Source organism: Dermacentor andersoni, chromosome 4 (genome assembly GCF_023375885.2).
Source record: "Dermacentor andersoni chromosome 4, qqDerAnde1_hic_scaffold, whole genome shotgun sequence".
NCBI lineage: Eukaryota > Metazoa > Arthropoda > Arachnida > Ixodida > Ixodidae > Dermacentor > Dermacentor andersoni.
The window spans coordinates 172573152-172591676 of record NC_092817.1 but is presented as its reverse complement, the minus strand read 5'-3'; the positions used below and the strand labels follow the sequence as shown (position 1 = coordinate 172591676).

Here is an 18525-nt window from a genome sequence, read left to right as displayed (position 1 = left end):
TGCAAGTGTGTCCACACGCCGCAACAGACGACGCCAGCTGCCTAAGCCAATTGCAGGACTTTTTTTCGGTGTGGCATTTTTTTCAGTCGGGGGACGAACGAAAATGTGGCAGGAAATTGAAGAAGCGAAGTAGTTCTTTCCAATGCGACCAAAATGGCCATGGCAGCAGCGTGGCATGAAAAAAGCCCCCTTTTTATGCTTCTTTTTGTCAAAATATAGCTCGCAGCAGTAACATAAATTGATATCGCGGCTAAGATATTGATCTGTGACGCGGGAAACTTGGTCAGAACATGAGGCAGTGTTTGTATATTATGAAAATACCACTTTCAAGAAACCAATTTTTTCACGCTTTTTTTGTTGTCTAAGACATTCGGGATCGGCTTAGAATTGGGGCCAGCCTAGATTCGAGCAAATACGGTAGTACCGTTGGAAAGAGAATTTTTTCCTCTTCGATTTGATACGACACCCTTTATTATCAAGCATACTCTGTGATAGGAAAAGAAGTATTTACTAGACTACACGAAAGCCGCTGCTTTTTCTGCGGGCAGGAAAGTGTTAAGAACACGAATGCAGAACAGCTGCCAAGGCCTGCTGATGGTTAAATGACTAAATTATTCACCCGAGAAATTAAATAAGCACACATTCATTACAACCATTACAAATGAGGACTGTCAGGAGTTCTGTACTGGTCTTTGTGCCTGAACTACACACCAGAAATCCCTAACACCCAATCACAAAACAAGCATTTCCGCCAATAACAACGGAAAAAAGATAATAAGCATAAAAATGAGCCAGTCAACTTACGTCACTGAAGACCATCTGCGTCTCCTCCAAGAAGCTCTGGTGCATCTCCATGAGTTTGTCTGCAAAGTCGAGTTTATTGTCCTTCATTAGTTGCACAGGCAATAGCAGTAGAAAGCACACATTCCAAGTATATTCACACCTTTGTTTGACACTGCAGACACTTCCAAGTATTTTACGCACCTTTACGAGTCCCCCAAAACAGAAACTATATGTGACGAGCATACTCCAACTGACCGCCCCAGCTAGCGAGTGGAAGTTTTTTTTTTAATTCTGAGGTTTTATGTGCCAAAAACACAATCTGGTTATCAGACATGCTGTAGTGGGACTAGTCCAGATTGCTTTTTACCACCTGGAGTTCTTTAATGTGCACCCATCGCACAGCAAACAAGGTGTTTCTACATCCCCCCCCACCCCCCCATCAAAATTTGGCTGCCCTGGCCAGGAGCCGAGCTTGTGACCAGCGCAATGGCATAGCAACAGCACAGAAACTAAGTAATTGCGGCTGGTCTACCGAGCACACCACGGTTGTTATTGTGAAACAATGTCAGAGAACACAAAATGGCACACGCGAATACAGTTGACTTCCATTGATTTGATTCCGACGAGACTGCTGAAACTGACTGAATTATCCAGCAGGTTGAATTGAACAAGATCCAGAAAAATGTGTACGTCATTTTTCCCATTTTCCATACTGCCAAGTGCTAATGGTAGCACAGAGGAAAATGAAGCAAATATGGACGGCAGCCACTAATCACCACACGAGGTGAACAGACTAACTTGGCTTGCTGACTTGCTAAACATAGCCTTTTGTTGCACTGTCATCCCGACTCTGGTTTTACCGTGTTGCAACAATATTTTGCTACCTGGTGAGACTGTCTAGCGGTGTTCAATAGGTGTCACTTTGTGATGCGCATAACAATCATTGCTAGTCGAACCATGCAACTGACGGTCCACAGTGTCGAGGTTGAAAACGCAACCATTATGCGAGGATTCCCCAATTCGTTTTCTCTGACCCATCACAGCGAGCGGCCATTACTGGCGATAAGGAAGGCGGCTTCATGTGATCCAATGAGAACCGACAAAAGAAATGAAAAATGAATAAAATTTTTACATTGTACGATCTCTGGCTTTCAATGACTAATGCAAGCAAGTGTTTGTAAAGACTGCACATTCATTAATTTATTACTCTTTTCAGCAGGCACCTATTGAAGATTGCTTGCAACGTTACTATTTTCGATAGCAACATGGCCCTGTTCAGCTTATCAGACAACGCAATGATCCAGACGGAGCCTGCAAAATAAAGTTCAGCAGGGTGCCACGGCTGGTCCCGTCCTCACCAAAGAGGCAGATGTCCTTGGTTTGCCCGAGACGCCACTGTGCCACGGCGTCCAGCATGGCGTTGAAGTGAAACTCGACCCGGTGGTCACGCTCGGACGACACGATGTGACCCTTGGTCGTGTACAGGTCACAGTGGTCGCGGATGAGCCGTATGCCATGGCCAGTCTGCAGGCACAGCGTTGTCAGGGGGCTGGAAAGTGGAAAGGACGGACACCAACCGCGGTTGACATCGGGCTGCCCAAGCCGCTTAATCTCGACCGCGGGTAAACTATTTGTGCGCGTGCTCAAACACACGGCGATGACAGGTACATTTGATGACCTATACTCGGACAACCTCAACTAGCTTCTGCACCACCACTGGCTCAATACGATGACTGAAATTTTGGACGCTATACAGTGTGCAGTTTTATAATTTGGAGTTCACCTGCACTACCAGCTGCTAATTTTGTCAAGAGCGATATTTTTGTTTTCATGTCGCTGGCATGTCCTCAGAGGGGAAACCAGCAATGACCTAGTTGATCCAGTGGCTGTTGACATTGCCCAAGCTATGGGACAAGCCAAGCCCAAGTTGCTAAAAAAGATGCATTTGCAGCGTTTGCAGTTTGTTGGACAAGTTTGTGTTTCCGGAACCTGTACCTTTACGTGTTAAATACCAATGCAGTTTCGGCAACTTCTTTGATTGCTACTATGCAGTTTTGTCACTCAGAAGTGTCAAGCAGCTTCAAGCGGAGACATCTACACACTCGATGCCTGCACTGACAAAGACTGCATGTGAAGAAAGCCACAATCATTTGGCTACTGAAATGTGGTCAAGTTATGTTTAAGTTGCCAGGGGCCTTTTACTTTCCTCGAGGACTCAAATGACTACAGCCACATCCAAAATAGCTCTGAAGCCACGCCAGTACACTTATGAAGCGTCTCGGCGCTCGTACTGTGACAGGAGACAGCGATGAGCACATGTGCAATTAAAGGGACACTAGGCAAGCGTTAAGGGGGGACGCAGCCTTTGAAAACCAAAAAATCGAAAAAAAGTTAATTTTTTTTAAAACCACATATTCATGCAGTATGTCTTATAAACGACCATTTCTGTAAATAACAATGCCTAATTCATCGCGAAGCTATTTCAAATAAAGTTTATAATGAGCAGCAGCAGCCCTCCAGTAGCGAGTGAGCGCTCAAAATACCCCTACTTGGCGCGAACGACATTTTTTCACTGCTCCCCCAAGCGTCGCCATTTTGGTGTTGTGTTTTGTTTGTGCATTCTTGTGCATTTATTCCCTCGCCAACCGTGGTGGCGGCAGGAGCGCGGGAGAGGCGTAAATCGCTCACGATTGGAGGGCTCACAAAAGCTTTCAAGTTTCCCGCGGCTCAGACGCGAAGCTGAAGTTGGGTGAAGCTCGCGCTACTCAAAGATGCAGGGGAGCCCGCGACTCCCATAGGCTGCTGCGTGCGATGACGTAGTGGTCTCCTGCATAATGCATCCGGCCGTTGTCTGTTTCGGCTGCTCCATCGCCGGCGCCCTTTGTGTGTTCCGCTTGCCATCGTCTATCTTTGCAGCCATTCGCATATTCTCCAAGTTTCTACCGTCTTTATGAGACGATTTTCAACCATCTTTATGAGACCATTACTGCGTTTAGCCTGCCGATTGTTGTGTGGTCAGCCACGATGTGCCCAAAGAAACTCAAGACGCTACACGTGTTCAGTGCAAGGAAGCGTTCTATGAAGCTCGCCGCTCGGCCGCATGCCGACGATGATTGCACCGATGGTTCCTGTGGGGCAGCTTCTGCTTCATCTACGCAAGAGCGTGGTTGCGTCGACGTTTCTAGCAACGTGACTCCTGCTCCACCGGCGCAAGAATTTGTCGTGACGAGTGCGCCTGGTGTCTTGTGCTCATCGACAGCGGCTTCCACATCCTCTCTTTCATCTGCCTCGGACAGTGCGAACGCGTCATCCACTATGCACTTGAAAACACGTTTCCTGACGTGTGAGGAGAAAAAGGCGATGGATAAAAATGCACTGCTGTGCAATGAGGACTTGGCGCTATGTCAGCGACGGAGCGAAAATTTCAAGCAATGGAGCGTGATCCTGAAGCTGCCACAGCTACAAGTGAAGGCAAAAAATTTCTTCTTGTGCAAATGGGTGCCCTAGGCGACCTGCTATCCGGGACCCCATGCCAGTGGTGCTTCGCGACTGGGATGAAGGTTTAAGGAGAAGAAATGCAAAAATTCAGTTTTTCCGGCAACCCTGTGGTCCGTAAATTTTTGCTCATGGGTGTAGGTGTCAGAGGTAAGAGCACTGCTTGAATACCATAGAACTTTTTACACCTTCATTGTCCCTAGAAAACCATGTATTTCGCACCGTAATACAGTAGACCTCTGTTGATTCGATCCCAACCGAAGGTCCTGGTCAGCACCCATACAGTTCTATGGGCCCAAACTTCCACTATTTCGATCTCAAAATTGATCTTCACAAAATAATTCGAACTTGATGGGTCAGCTTTGCCGCAATACAGCCGCGTTAGGCGGCGAAGCATATCAAACATGAAAAGGTGCCACGATCACTTGACATAGTACACATTTCTTAATTATACAGGTGAACATCTGCCATCTTTGGTCACAGTGCGAGTACCTAGATGCCTAATAAGCATACTGGTAGCAATTCAGAGCTGTTTATAATGTTGCTGGGGTGATATGAGCCCGTTTCGTCCGCCATGCGCATCTCCTATAGGAGACCGTTACCGATGCCCAATACGCATTCCTTAATTATACGCATGCACACGCGCTGAACGCCGAGCAGCAGAGAAAAGCCTTGGGAAAGCTAGCGAATAGGAAGGTGCTAAGATAAAGAAAGCTCTGAAAATCAATCAATCAACTCTGAACACCTGCCAATGAACTTATTAGACATCTCGGTGCTTGTACAGTGACTGGAGACGGCGCATGTGCGAGTGTAAATTAAGCGACACGTGCTACGCGCCATAAAATTGGCACCTTTCGCCGCTTGGTATGCCTCACCGCACGACAAGGTTGTATTCTGGCGAAGCTAACTTTAAGGCAAATACTGCTAAGTGAATTAACGACGTGTTTCGTCATATTTCTTTTTTTTTTTTGCCTTTTGGTTAATTTGACCCACCACATAATTCGACCACCTTCATCAGTACAGCCAGGATCGAATTAACAGAAGTTGATTGTATAAAGAAGTGTGTTTATATACGATTTCAATATAATGAAATTTCACCATCACGAAGTAAAAGTTTCCATTTTACTAACTTTGTTATTTAAGGTTTAACTGCAATTGACATAGTGAAAGCACAAAGGTGCACAAATAATAAACGATTTGACAAAACTGTACATTTGCAAGTTGCAGCTGTAATATGTAAAGCAATCTTTTGTTAAAGAGGAAGAGAAAAGGATGCAAAGAATGGCAGGGATGTTATCCAGATATATATTTTTTTCGTTAAATGTGTCACAGTATGACTGTGCTATGTCCACAGTTTTTGCAGTGTTGCATACCAAATATGAAACGGAGTGTTGTTTCATGACACAGCTCACACGTAGGTCCATAGCTGAAACACTTAAAGCAGCCATGTTAAAATTTACATCACCATTTCACGTTTGGTGAATGCATTCTCCCAAAAAGTTGCAAGAACGACCCGAGACAAAAAAGACGGGCCCCGAATCGAGGGCGTCCAACCCACCTGTTGGTGACGCCCGTGACGATGTGGGCACCCATGCCGACGCAGACGCCCAAGGAAGTGTCGTCGCGCACTCGGCCCCCGATGCGATCCGATGCTTCGAGCAACGTCACCTGCATGCCCAGCCGATGCAGGTGCCGCGCTGCCGACAGGCCCGCAGGGCCCGCACCCACAACCAGCACCCGCTTCTGCGCACCAGGGAGACCATAAAGAACAGCTTAAAATAAGCACACTGCACTCCCTCGCTCACACCATCATGCAGTTAATTAAGTGTGTTCAAGGGACGATCTAATTATTGTTGAAGAGATGCTAAACAGAAGGCTAAGCTGAGCGGTGCAAGTGAACCACATGTTTGGAATACCAAAACATCCACTCTCACCGTGCCAGGAGGCCTAGTAAGCCAGAAAAGATGCAAGAACAAAAGAGTGGTGGCAACGCTGCCTTGAAGCTCTTGCACCAGCTAGCTGCGACATCATGGATTCCGACAGCACTTGCTCGGGTCTAGTTACCTTTTTATTCGTACACATGGGCTGGTATAGCGCAAAAGTATTCCCATTTGCTTTTATTATAACTCGGCCATTAGCCCTTCGTGATAGGTCAAAATGGCTCGGGCTCTGCCCATGTGGGCGTGTTGCCAGCCAATACGGGCTGGACCCGAACCATTCTGACCTATCACGGAGGGCTAATGGCCGATTTGGAACAAAAGCAGAGTGGAATAGTTTTGCGTTATACCAACCATAGTATATACATGCTCACCAGTAAGTCTACACGTCTTTGACTTCTGCAGTACATGTTTGTTTTTTTCCCTATGCTTCACCACCATGCCCAACACCACGCCTGACACACAGGTGTCCAGCACGGGGTGGAGGGGGGGGGTGGGGGGGGGGAGCCAGTGGCATTCAGTGGCCCTCAGACCAATGAATAACGGCACACTGTTACTGCAAACTCGTTATATTGTGACATATCCATTGCAGGTTATACTTAAGTTCATGTTCATGGCTGAGTGGAGCATATGCAGAGCAGGCCCATGTGGTACATACTGCAAAGTTTGCCTCCCATAGCCGACAGCTGAACTGTGCGAAGCAATGCCCTGAAGACTAAGAACTAGGGGTGTGCAAATACTTGAATACCACTGAATTAAATTGAATAGTGAACATTCGAATAAGTACAATCGTGAACCAAATATCCCCGACTTGACTTTTTCGAATATTTGGCATAGAGACACACGCAGTAGTGCATGTTGCATGTGCCGTGGAGTACCTCGCAGTCGATTACGTGCATTGACAGCGTGCACTTGCCAATGTCGGCCCGATGTGGGGACACAACGTCCAAACGCTGCAATGTTCGACAGGACAGGTTGAAACAATAATGTGATGCGGACTGATGGAACGGCAACAAAAAAGCTACTGATAACCCTCGATTGATGAAAAAATATTTTTTAGATCTTCACATTTTAGAATTGAGCTGCAATCAGTGCTGGCATACTAATTTGTAGTTCCTTTAGTAGGAGTAGACCATACTGTATATCTTCATTTCAAGGTACCCAAGTTACTGATAACTTGCTACATTCTCGTTATGCAATGCTAAAATACTTTGTAAGCATCAACTTTTGTGATAATTTTTTTATATCGAATATTCATCTTTTTTTTTTCTTGATATGATTTGAAATCTATGATTCAGTGTTGGTACACCCCTGCTAGAAGCCATAGCTGGTCTTATTGTTTTTTCAAATCATACAGAACCGATTGATACCTGGTTCAAATTCGCATAAATAATTAGAACCAAACAAGGTGAACAAAAATGGACCCGAATTTGAAATAACCACATAAAATTGCATACACTTGCACAATTTTTCAGCCCCATAACTCCAAGGATAAACATAAAAAAAAAAAAAGTTTGTCCAAGGACTTCAAGCCGCCACCTCAAGCGGCCACCGCAACCAAAACTGCCGGATCATCCTTTTCAATAAAGTTTAATTTCTTCTTGTTCTAACTCCCAACTCCCCGTGGATGTCCACGGCTGCAACACTAGATGAGGCAACAATAATAAATAGGGGAGCAGACGGACAGGGCTGGGACGGTTGCAGAGCGTCCGCCACGCCTCACCTGTCGGCAAGACGGAGGCAGCGGCGGGGAGCTTCGCAGCGAGGGCAGGGCGCCGTGGTTGATGAGGCCGCGCGCGGTGAAGAACCGGAGCACCCTGTGCGCCTCCAACAGGCACCGGATGCGCGCCAGGCCCCGGCACAGAAGGTGTCGCGACACCCACACCAGGTCCAGCCAAGCATGGGGCCGCAGGGCCCACAGTGCGAGCACCACGTTGCGTACACCTAGGTACATCACCTGCAGCCATGATGACGAGCGGTGCGTCAAAAAATGAGAAATCCCATTCTAAAGGAATCCATTCACGGACTAGTTGGTACACACTGTTCTCGAAAACTGAGCTTGTGCAGCGCCCCTGTATGTCGTTTGTGTTCCCATATGTCCCGTCCATTCACGCTGCACAGACCAAGTTTTCAAAAGAAAATTCGCCTCACAAGAAAGCGACCAACCATTCTTTACTCGCGGACAACTTTCTGCGGCAACGAAGGGAAAGCTACGGAGGCAAAGCGTGCATGAGTGAGAGCGCTTCTGAAATGAGTATCGTGTTTTCATTTACATTAGTTTAAGCTGGCGAAGAGAAACACACCAATGAATGTAAAAGTTAACTTATTTTGTGGCTTTTCCCTTCCGCGTCTGGGCAAATGCGAAACCGTCGCACGTGAAGCTGCGTCAATTCAGCGTCTGTTCCGAGCAACCAAAAGCACTGTCAAACGCTGACAGACTACTTGGTGCCGTAACACATGTGCAGCAGCCACACACCCGCAGCTTTCCCTTCATTGCCACACAAATTTGTCGGCGAGTATAGAACTACGATAATCAGTTATTATGGGCTGGGGAAGCTACCACAACAGTGCCTAGTGTCAATGAAACAAGTGCGTCGACGTCGACTACAGAAGCATGCTATCATTATTGCTGACACAAGAAAACATTTGGTTTTGTGAAGTTGTACACGTGGACTAAAATTGATTGATTCTGCTGTCCCGACGTTGCGACATGCACTTTTCATCATATGTAATTATGTGCGCGCCCCTGCAATCTCTACTTTGTTTCAGTAGTTCTGCGCAGCACTGTGGAAGCTACAGGCTTCTTCAACCAATCAGGAGGGCGAACACATCTTAACCCTTTGAAGGTTTTTGCCGTACATGTACGGCGGCGGTTTTCTGTCCTGCAAGGTCTTTGTCATACGGGTACGGTTTCGACCCTTCATATGAAATTTCGCGCCATAATGACGATGCGTGCTCACTGGGAGGTGCTGCCACCTCTTAGGACTTACAAGAAATGCTTGAAATTTGTGCTACCTTCTTGGGGAGATAAACAGAACTGATTTCTAGCTTCAACACGTAGCACAGACTGTGACAACGCCCCTTTTGCGGTTTCGCTTCCGCCGCGTGATCGCAACAGAGGCACGCGAAACGTCATTTTTCTCTTTGTCGGCACTCTCTTGCAGGGGCGGTGTAAGTTGATTTCTATCTTGATTGGTGCTGCTCTTAGCTTTGCAGTTTGCAGTTCTGAGTGATGCTGACACCAAAATACTGTTCCAACTTTTTTTTTACTATTTATTCCCAACTTTATACATTTTGCACATTCAAGATCCGCAATAAAGTAATTTGACCACCTGGGAAAGTTTTTTTGAACATAATTCGACCCTCAAAGGGTTAAAGGCGTCCTTCCATGCCCTGTCGTCTGCTAGCGGCAAGTGCTGCAGTGCAGATGGCGGCAGTATCTGCAAACTGCAACTGCACTGCAACTGCACAGAAAATCAGCTGTTGCGATAGCAGCGGTGGAAAATTCATTCCATATTCACTCTGACCACAAAAAATGGCGTGCTTTCTTAATTTCCAGGCACAGAGGAGCAGGAGGGTTGGAGAGAGAGTGGAAGCGGAGAATTCCGATGGAGCACTCGACAAGTGTCGCACGGGATTGTGCATCATCTCTTTATCCCTATTGTAACATCTACTTGTACACGGTGGATTCGCTGATGTTTGTAGGTGCAGCGGTTTTCTCAATTAGAATTCGTGCACATTTACTGCACCCCTTCCTCACTGTTTCAAGCATGTTCAATGCACACTTCTTCGTTCCTTTCGTGAAATAAGAGCAGCTTGGAAGGATACCACACTAGCAAGTCTGCGGATGCCATTATTTGCAAAGGACGAAGCATTACTCAGGACTGAGTCCTTTATGGTGTTGTGGCTGTGCTGATTACAGGTATGTAATTAACCACAATCAAAGCAATTGTTTGTACTATTTAAATGCAAATTAATGTCTATATAGCAGTGCTGCATTATTATTATTATTTTTTTGTTCCTTGCACCAATTCATTCAAACAAGTGGAGAACCCTATTTTCAATATCATAGGGCCTCAATAAATAATTTATTACAAAATGAAAAAAAGAAGCACAATAAACTGCAATGCATGCTAAGGAACACTACAGTGGATTAATTTTGACCACACCAGTGTTCTTGAAATCTAGGAGCATAATTATTTTTGCATTCTGGCCTGCATCACAATAGGTGGCCACTGCCAAGAATCATTTCTGCCACCTTGTGCTCAGCACTAGATCGCCACTAGCATTGTTTCCTATAACAGTCTACGCTCATTACAATGGACCCACACACAGCAGACTTTGGGATATAACAGACCACATTTCAGCCTTAGTTTGTTCTACCTATTTTATTAATGCAATGCAGTTCGCTTTTAATGGACCGCACTACAAGGGGCTATCGGCTACAGCGGACGAAATTAGCAGCAATTTTTTTCAAAATCGGGCGTATGAAATGTACTTTTGCTCTGTCGTCAGGGCTGACAACCGACTTGCGTGCGTGTGACAGAGGAAGGCGAAGGTGAGAGAGAGGGGGTGCTACTCCGGCAGCTGCTGCTTACGGTGCAGCCATCGTATCTTGAAAGCGATCTGCGATGTGGACAAAGTGTGCCCAGTGCCAGTAGCCTCGTATGCGCTGTGCTTTCGATGTTTAGTTCGCATTGAAGCGAGAGACAGCACGAGGTCAATTCGCTCGCTGCTGCTGCTGCACTTATCTGGCTTAATTTGCTATTGCAATCGATGCTTCGCGTATCAGACGAAACTGTGGCTGTTTCTCGTTTTTTATTTTGGACGTGGTCACTCACTCTTTGCAATAAAGTTGCTAGACATCGTGACGAAAGTTTAGGAAGTGAGGCATTTCGGATATTACGGACTTCGGATAAAACGGACATTTTTTGTTGGATTGTTGTGATGAGAGTCAATTGTAAAATTACTCGAGTGAAACCTGGCTCTAATGGTCCGCATGTGCCGCTGGCACAGTAAAACCTCATTAATTTGAGCGTCTTTGATTCAGAAAACTGAATAATGCTGATCGACCCTCCAGAGACGGCAGGCATGTACATTATTTATTGGCATCGACTGGCCGGTATAATGTAAAACTATTGCAATCTGTCTTTATTCCAAATTGGCCATTAGCCTTCCGTGACATGGGCAGAGCCCAGAAAGCTCTGCCCATATGGGTGTGGCGCCCACCCACGTGGGCTGGACCCGAACCATTCTGACCCATCAGGGAGGGCTAATGGCCGATTTGGAATAAAAACAGATTAGAATAGTTCTACGTTATAGAGCTGAAGCTCTCGTCAATCGAAATGTATTTGGCTGCATAGCTGATGGTGGGGGATGATACACTTAAAATAACTATTATTTTTAAACAATATTGATGATGACGACGACAAGACCACATAGTAGACGACGTATCTACTGAACAGTTTGATCACTGTGCCAATGCTCGATGTTGGGAGAGTGGCCTCGCATCATTCACATGCCGTTGTAACTAATGGCAATATTGCCCCTGTGGCCGAATCACAAGTCCTCGTAAAGAGTTGCAATTTTCTTTGCACTTTTGCTCATAGCGGCAGAAGGTGTCAACGTGTTCTTCAAATGCCAGTGGAACATCGTGTGGTGCATGCCGTGGTGAGAAATTTCTACTGCCGCAGAAAGGCTGTTCATTTTTGTTTGGCCGTTACCAGTAGCCACCATCGCCCGCAGGTCAAGAGGGTTCACCTCGAGTGAGTGGCACGTTTTCGTGCCATGCACTTTGGGCAAAGTACAGTCGTCTGCAATCTCGCTACGTTTTTTTCACTCGACTGATGGCTTGAGGGCAAATCCATAAACACGGTCCCTTCTGATGATCGTTACAGGTCCACGACACATGATGCAAACACAAACACCTATTTTCCGCGCTGTTGCCAGCGTTGACGAACGCCGCTCGAGCCCCACTTTTTCACAGACACACTTTTCCTTCGCTTTGATGTCCATAAACACCTTGGCGTCTTCTTTAGACGACAGGAGTTCACCTCAGTGCTGTTTTTGTTGCTATCGCAGCTGGAGGAAACATGGTCGGTCACAAAACTATCGAACGATCATGGAGTGGACTTGGACAACCACACTGACCGTGTAACCAACCTCCCATATGACAATGAAAACGATCTTGCCAGCTACAGTGTCTGCAACAACAATGCGAGGGCAGAGAAAAAGAAAACGCTGTCAGTCCCGATGCAGTAGCTGACCAGCTCAACAAGGCTATCAGAAAGACCGGCTGACATGATAGAGTTTGGGTTTCGAATATGCCATTTAAGAAATCACTCAAGGAATAAGCACATAAGTGAGTCGACCGTGCGAGCACACCTTCAGCGACACTGTGAGAATTGGCTTCTAGAGTTGGCGACAACAGCTGGAGACTGTTGTGCTTGCCAAAGAAGGAGACTATGAAAGATAATCTTACATTTTCTGTTGCATAGCCCTTGTTATTTTTTCATTTTTTCCTCAAGACCCTTTTGATCTGCATGTTCAAATACTGAACAGTTGACAGCGACCCAAGCATTTGTTTTCGCCATTCTTTAACACAGCAGAGTAGAACTTGTAGACCACACAGGGCAACCACACCGCCACTCAGAGCAAAGACCAGTGCAGGCACTTGCCTGTTCTCGTGCGTACTCCGGGAAGGCGTCCATCTCGTAGGTCTCCATGATGTCCGGGTGGAAGCACAGTGCCTTGCCCTGTTCCCCGGGGCGGTAGAAGGGCTGCAGCAGCTGTGCCAGCTGCCCTGCGCGGGCATCAAACATCACACGATCAGGGGTGCCGTCGTCATGTGGTGCTGCAAGCTGTGCCATCTTCAATACCGGTGCCACACAGCCATTTCCATAACCGGCCAACCTGTGAATATTAAAACTCACCAAAATCTCGTGGGCATGACATTTGAGGGCAGGGAGTGGGGGAATAGCAAGCGTTTAATCTAGAGAAGCGTGTTTGAGATAGACGGGCACTGCAGCTGCGCTGCAAAGGAAGTCGCAAAGCCTTCGCCACTGCGAGCGCTAATCGGTCCCGTGATGGCGAGAATTGCAGCTTCTGCGCTGCTGTCGTGCAAAATAGAAGCAGGATTTGCCGATTCAGTCAGTAAATAAAAGTGTGTTGACGTGGTAAGCATTCCTATATTTTTCTTGATACCCTCGATAATTCGACACTCGGTTATAATTCGGGTATTCTTTTCTGGTGCCGCGAAATCTGAATTAACCACGTTTTACCACGTGGTACACTTTCTTTTCATCTGACTTGCAACCTGCAATACTAAATCACTGCACACGTAACAGTCTTGTTAAATAAAACAGCAATCACATTCTGGACCAAGTCAGCTGATTCCTCAGTATGTTGTCTGTAGCAGCACTGTAGTTTACAGCGAAATTTTTTCTGCGTATGTGATGTTTCATTTCGAGACAACTTTTTTTCTTTTCTTTTTTGTGAGTGCCAAGAAGCTTGTACACCTTAGGGGCCTCACCTGGCTCAAGGTAGCAGTTGGTGGTGGTACTGGTGCCATTCTGTTGCCGTGTGGTTTTCTCGGGAGCAGCAGGAGCGGCTGGATGACACAAAGACACCAGCAGGTTCGTTGGACTCTACCAGAAGCACTGGACTAGTTGCTTTCGAGCACTCTGGCAGCGCTCCATATTTGGCACAAGCATTCATCTGTCGCACGCCAATGTCAGCAAGCTACATTCTAGGTTTCATCATCATCATCAAGCCTATTTTATGTCCACTGGGACGAAGGCCAGTTCCTGAGATCTCCAATTACCTCTGTCCTGTGCCAACCGATTCCAACTTGCGACTGCGAATTTCCCAATTTCATCACCCCACCTAGTCTTCTGCCGCCCGTGACTCCACTTCCCTTCTCTTGGAACCCATTCTTTAGCTTTAACGGTCCACCGGTTATCCAGCCTACGCATTACATGGCCTGCCCAGCTCCCTTTTTCTCTTAATGTCAATTAAAATATCAGCTATTCCCATTTTCTCTCAGTTCCACACCGCTTTCTTCCTGTCCCTTAACGTTATCCCTAACATTCTTTGTTTCATCACTCTTTGCGGAGTCCTTAACTTGTTTTCAAGCTTCTTTGTAAGTCTCCAAGTTTCTGCCCCATATGTGAGCACCGGTAGAATGCATTGATTGTACAGTCAAACCTCTTTAATACGAACTCGCTTAATGTGTAATTGCGGTTTAAACGTAGTAACGAAAATTCCCCCACCCAGCCCCCGTTGAACCCCATGTATTGGCTGACCGCTTAAGCCATAGTCGCTCAGTGCCCACCAAACGGTTGGTGCATACTACTGCATTTACTTGGAGCTAATGCACACCTTTCTCCCAACAAAACGGGTCCAAAAATTGCATGTGCGTTAGAATTGAGTACGACTCTAAATCTGGGTTACCATATTGACATCGGCATTCAAAAGATGGCCACCTCGTACACACTTCTAGCCTAGCTGTCATAGCTTCCTCCATGTGCATACCTACATGTTGTATGTGTAACCAGGCGCTGGTGTAACCTAGTCTACTGCCTGTCTTCCCATTTACCGCGTTTATTCAATCGGCATGGAAGCGCCAATTGCAAAAACACGCTGAGTCCACCATGATGCCACATTTAAAGGGAAAGTTATCATGTGTGCGGAGATGGAGGGAAATCAGGCCTCATCACGGGTGTTCGGAGTTCCCAAAACTTGTGTGAGGGGCTGGCGCAAACAGAAGGACAATATTTTTTTGCCAGCAAAGCAGCAAGGAAGGGTTTCAGTGAACCGAAACAGGGTCACTTCGCCAAAATAGAAGAGCTGCTCGCAGAATACGTGCAACAGCAGCGAGCGGCACAGCGGCCTGTGACGACCGATCTGCTCCAAGTACAGGCGATGCAGTTAGCCCTATAGAAAGGGCTAAGGCCTCACGAGGAATTGGCACTTCAAAGCGAGCAGGTGCTGGCTATAAAATTTTACGAAAAGAAAAGGCTTTTCTCTTCGAAGGCAGACAGGGATATGCCAAAAATTGTCCGAAGAATATGAAGAGAAATTGCAGTTTTCAGCGGTACGTTTTGAAGTTGCGCCATAGAAATGGCTACAACTTCAGGCAGATTGAAAATGCCGATCAGACGCCGCTCTACTTTGACACGGATGCCACCACAACCGTTGAAAAGAGGGGGGTGAAGCAAGTGCACGTTTTGTCTACCGGCCACGAAAAAACTAGAGTCACCGCAATGCTTTGTTGCATTGCGGTTGGGCACAAACTGCCCCCCCGTATCTTATCTTCAGACAGATGACGCTCCCGAAAGGAATCATGTTTCCGAGTGGCATGATTGGCGCGCAAATGAAAAAGGTTGGGTTACCATGGACTTGGTCGCTGACTGGATTGATAACGTTTGGCGGAAGAGACCCGGCAGGAGTTTGGGTCTGCGTGGGAAGCTTGTGCTTGACGCGTTCAGGTGCCACCTTGACCAGCGCATCAAGGACAAGCTGGCTGCTGTTTAAACAAGCCAGTGAAAGATAGAATTCGGGCGCTCCACACAGAATGGCTTGTCAGTGGCTGCCACGAATTCACACCCGCCAATAAAATGAAGCGTGCCTCGCTGCAGGACTTTGCTGGACGGGTGAAATATGCATGGTGCACGATCCCGTCTGCCATGGTCAACAAGGCTTTTAAATACCGTATTTACTCGCATAATGATCGCACCCCTGAATTTTGTCGTCAAAATACGATTTTTTTTATTTCCCGCGTTATGATCGCACCCCGAACTTGCCGCAGCGATAGGTCGTGTGCCAAGTCTAGCTAATAATGATTGCGCTCACCATCTGTTGAATGCTACGCGAACGACTATTCAAGACGAACCAGGCGGTCTGCACGCACCAAACACTCTTGAGTAGATGCCTCATTTCATTACTTTCATCACTTTCCGCACTTCCATGACAAAAAGAGGTACAACCAAACTTTCCTTTATTATGTGTAGGCTTTATAATGGTTGTGGTCAACAACAAAAAAGGCGCCTTTCGATTCTTCTCATCTGCACTCGTGGGCAAGCAACAAATCGCAAGCGGCAACGATAGTAGCCTCGTTTACACTGATACGTTAAAAGTGTACCTTATTCATACGCCAACGCTTGTAACACAGCTAAGATATTCACCCACCCTTAGCGCAGATGTGCAGTATTAGGATAGTAGTGAAGACAGATGCCGCAGTTTCCGCAGCATGCCCGCCATGTGTTTCTATGTCACTGGCAGCTAAGCGCGCCCATCTGTTTCTGCCCCCTCAAAGTGGACATGGCTACGTTATTGCTGCAAACTTGCCGATATTAACGGTATTATTCATTACTGATACGGAAAAAACTGTTTCAATGCATGTAATGTACTCACAAGAAAAAAGAAAAAAAAAAAAAACAATCGCGTTCAACGCTTTCGGCTTGCTCAGCCGGCCACCATTTTTGTTTTGGTGTCCCGCACCTGCATCCCGCAGCAAACGGGGGACGAAAAAAAAATTTTTTTTTTCGCGGGAAATTTAACCCGCGTAATGATCGCACCCCCGAAATTGCGTGAATTTTTTCTGACAAAAAAGTGCGATCATTATGCGAGTAAATACAGTAGGGTTTCGAATCCATGGACGGCCCCGAGGGTGAAATGATTTGGTCTGTTGATAGTGACGACGAGTGATATCTATTGCACCACGCGACTCATACCGGCGCAGAGAAAATCTTGGCGGCAAGGTATGCCACTTCCATTTGTGTTTTTATTCATCGCAAGTTTAGTGTATTGGGAATAAATCTGTTTTCCAAATGAGAGATAATAGTATTTCTATATGAAAGCAAGAGGTGCACAGTATTGTACTCTTCTTTTCTTTTTGGTCATGGAAAATGGGTGCGCATTACAATCGAGGTTTTCATATTTAAAAAATTTTTTGGTCACGGTAAATGGGTGCATGTTACAATTGAGGGCGCATTAGAATTGAGTAAATACGGTATTTTCTTTCTTATTCTACACGCACAGGCTCAAAATCGGCAAAATCTCATGTGTGCAGACGTTCGATTTTCAAGTTGCGACACCCGGACGACAGCCGCCAGCGATAGTGCCATTTAAACATGGCCACCATGATGTACCGTATTTACACGATTGTAAGTCGACTCGAATGTAAGTCTACCCCCCCATATCGCGTGACAGAAAAAAAAAAAAAAAAAAAGAGCATACCCGGGGGCGCATTCGATAACGACAACTTATTAGTAGCTGAGACATGGTCACTGGACTACTCGTCTTCACTAGTGCTGCCATTGTCATCGCTGCTACGGTCCTACAGCGCGTCATCCAGCGAAATTTCACATTTGGCAAACGACCGCACCACGACATCTTGTGGAACAGCAGCCCATGCCGAATGCACGCAACCACACGCAGCCGTCAGGGAGGCTCTTTTGACAGGTCTGGCTGGCGTAATTTCGCGGTCTTCTGCCGCCAGCCACTCATACTCACGGCGGAGCAGGTCCTTAAAAGGCGAAGGTCCGGGCTTGTTTCATGACCACTTCACTTGCACTTCACTGGCAGGGACCGATCACTCATTTCAGCGATGTACGCCGCAAGCTTAGCCTACAGCTCCAGAAAGCGTCCATACTTTGGCACGTGGGAAATTTTTCACTTGCCGTCACAGGTGAAAATTTCGCTTCGTTGCAGCTGCCACTCTCGCGCCACCCGTTCAGAAACATCGAACTTGCAGCCCACTGCGCAGTGATTTGGTTCTTCGGTGTAAAGGATGGCAGCCCTCTTGAACGCTGCTGTGAACGAGTGCCGAATGATTAGTGGGCCTGGAGCACTCATGACGACTAAGGAAGCACAGAAGTAGCACGTAGCCGGCAGTCAAGTGGAATGCGTCAAACCAATGCCTTTCGTCAAACTATAGAGAAAGTTAAGTGCAACAGGGAAAGAGAAACTCGCGATATTCCCTGCCACCACCGCCGTATTGTGGGTGCCGCCGCGAATGGGAACAGCGGCGCTTCTATCAACTATCGACCCCCCCCCCCCCCCATAAGTGTTGCGTGCACTCATGCGTGCACTGTAAAACTCTCAAAAATGTTGAAAAACCCTTCCGAAAAGCGAACAAACACGCAGGATAACGAAAAGCTATGGGTAGAACCATAGAGCAAACATAAAATTGTAACTACGTTGTAGCTCCCATTGGTCTCGCTTTTTTGGCGGTGCCATGTTTTGGTTTCGATTGTAAGTCGACCCCCCCACTTCAGACTTTCAAATTTTAAAAAAGTGGTCGACTTAC

General features: G+C 46.7%; 1 protein-coding gene across 3 annotated transcripts in view; it reads right to left on the bottom strand.

Moving 5' to 3' along the window:
- LOC126530690 (lysine-specific histone demethylase 2-like) overlaps positions 1 to 18525 on the bottom strand; it is a 71568-nt gene that overhangs the window by 32694 nt on the left and 20349 nt on the right. For all 3 annotated transcript variants that reach the window (XR_011893963.1, XM_072287973.1, XM_050177959.3), the window contains exons 7-12: positions 13747 to 13824; positions 12893 to 13017; positions 7939 to 8172; positions 5837 to 6021; positions 2142 to 2332; positions 805 to 863 (exon numbers count right to left, since the gene is read on the bottom strand). Coding sequence is in view for 2 of the 3 variants with exons in the window: in XM_072287973.1 (XP_072144074.1) it covers positions 805 to 863; positions 2142 to 2332; positions 5837 to 6021; positions 7939 to 8172; positions 12893 to 13017; positions 13747 to 13824 (872 nt within the window). In the remaining variant the exon portion in view is untranslated. The remainder of the gene's footprint in view (positions 1 to 804; positions 864 to 2141; positions 2333 to 5836; positions 6022 to 7938; positions 8173 to 12892; positions 13018 to 13746; positions 13825 to 18525) is intronic.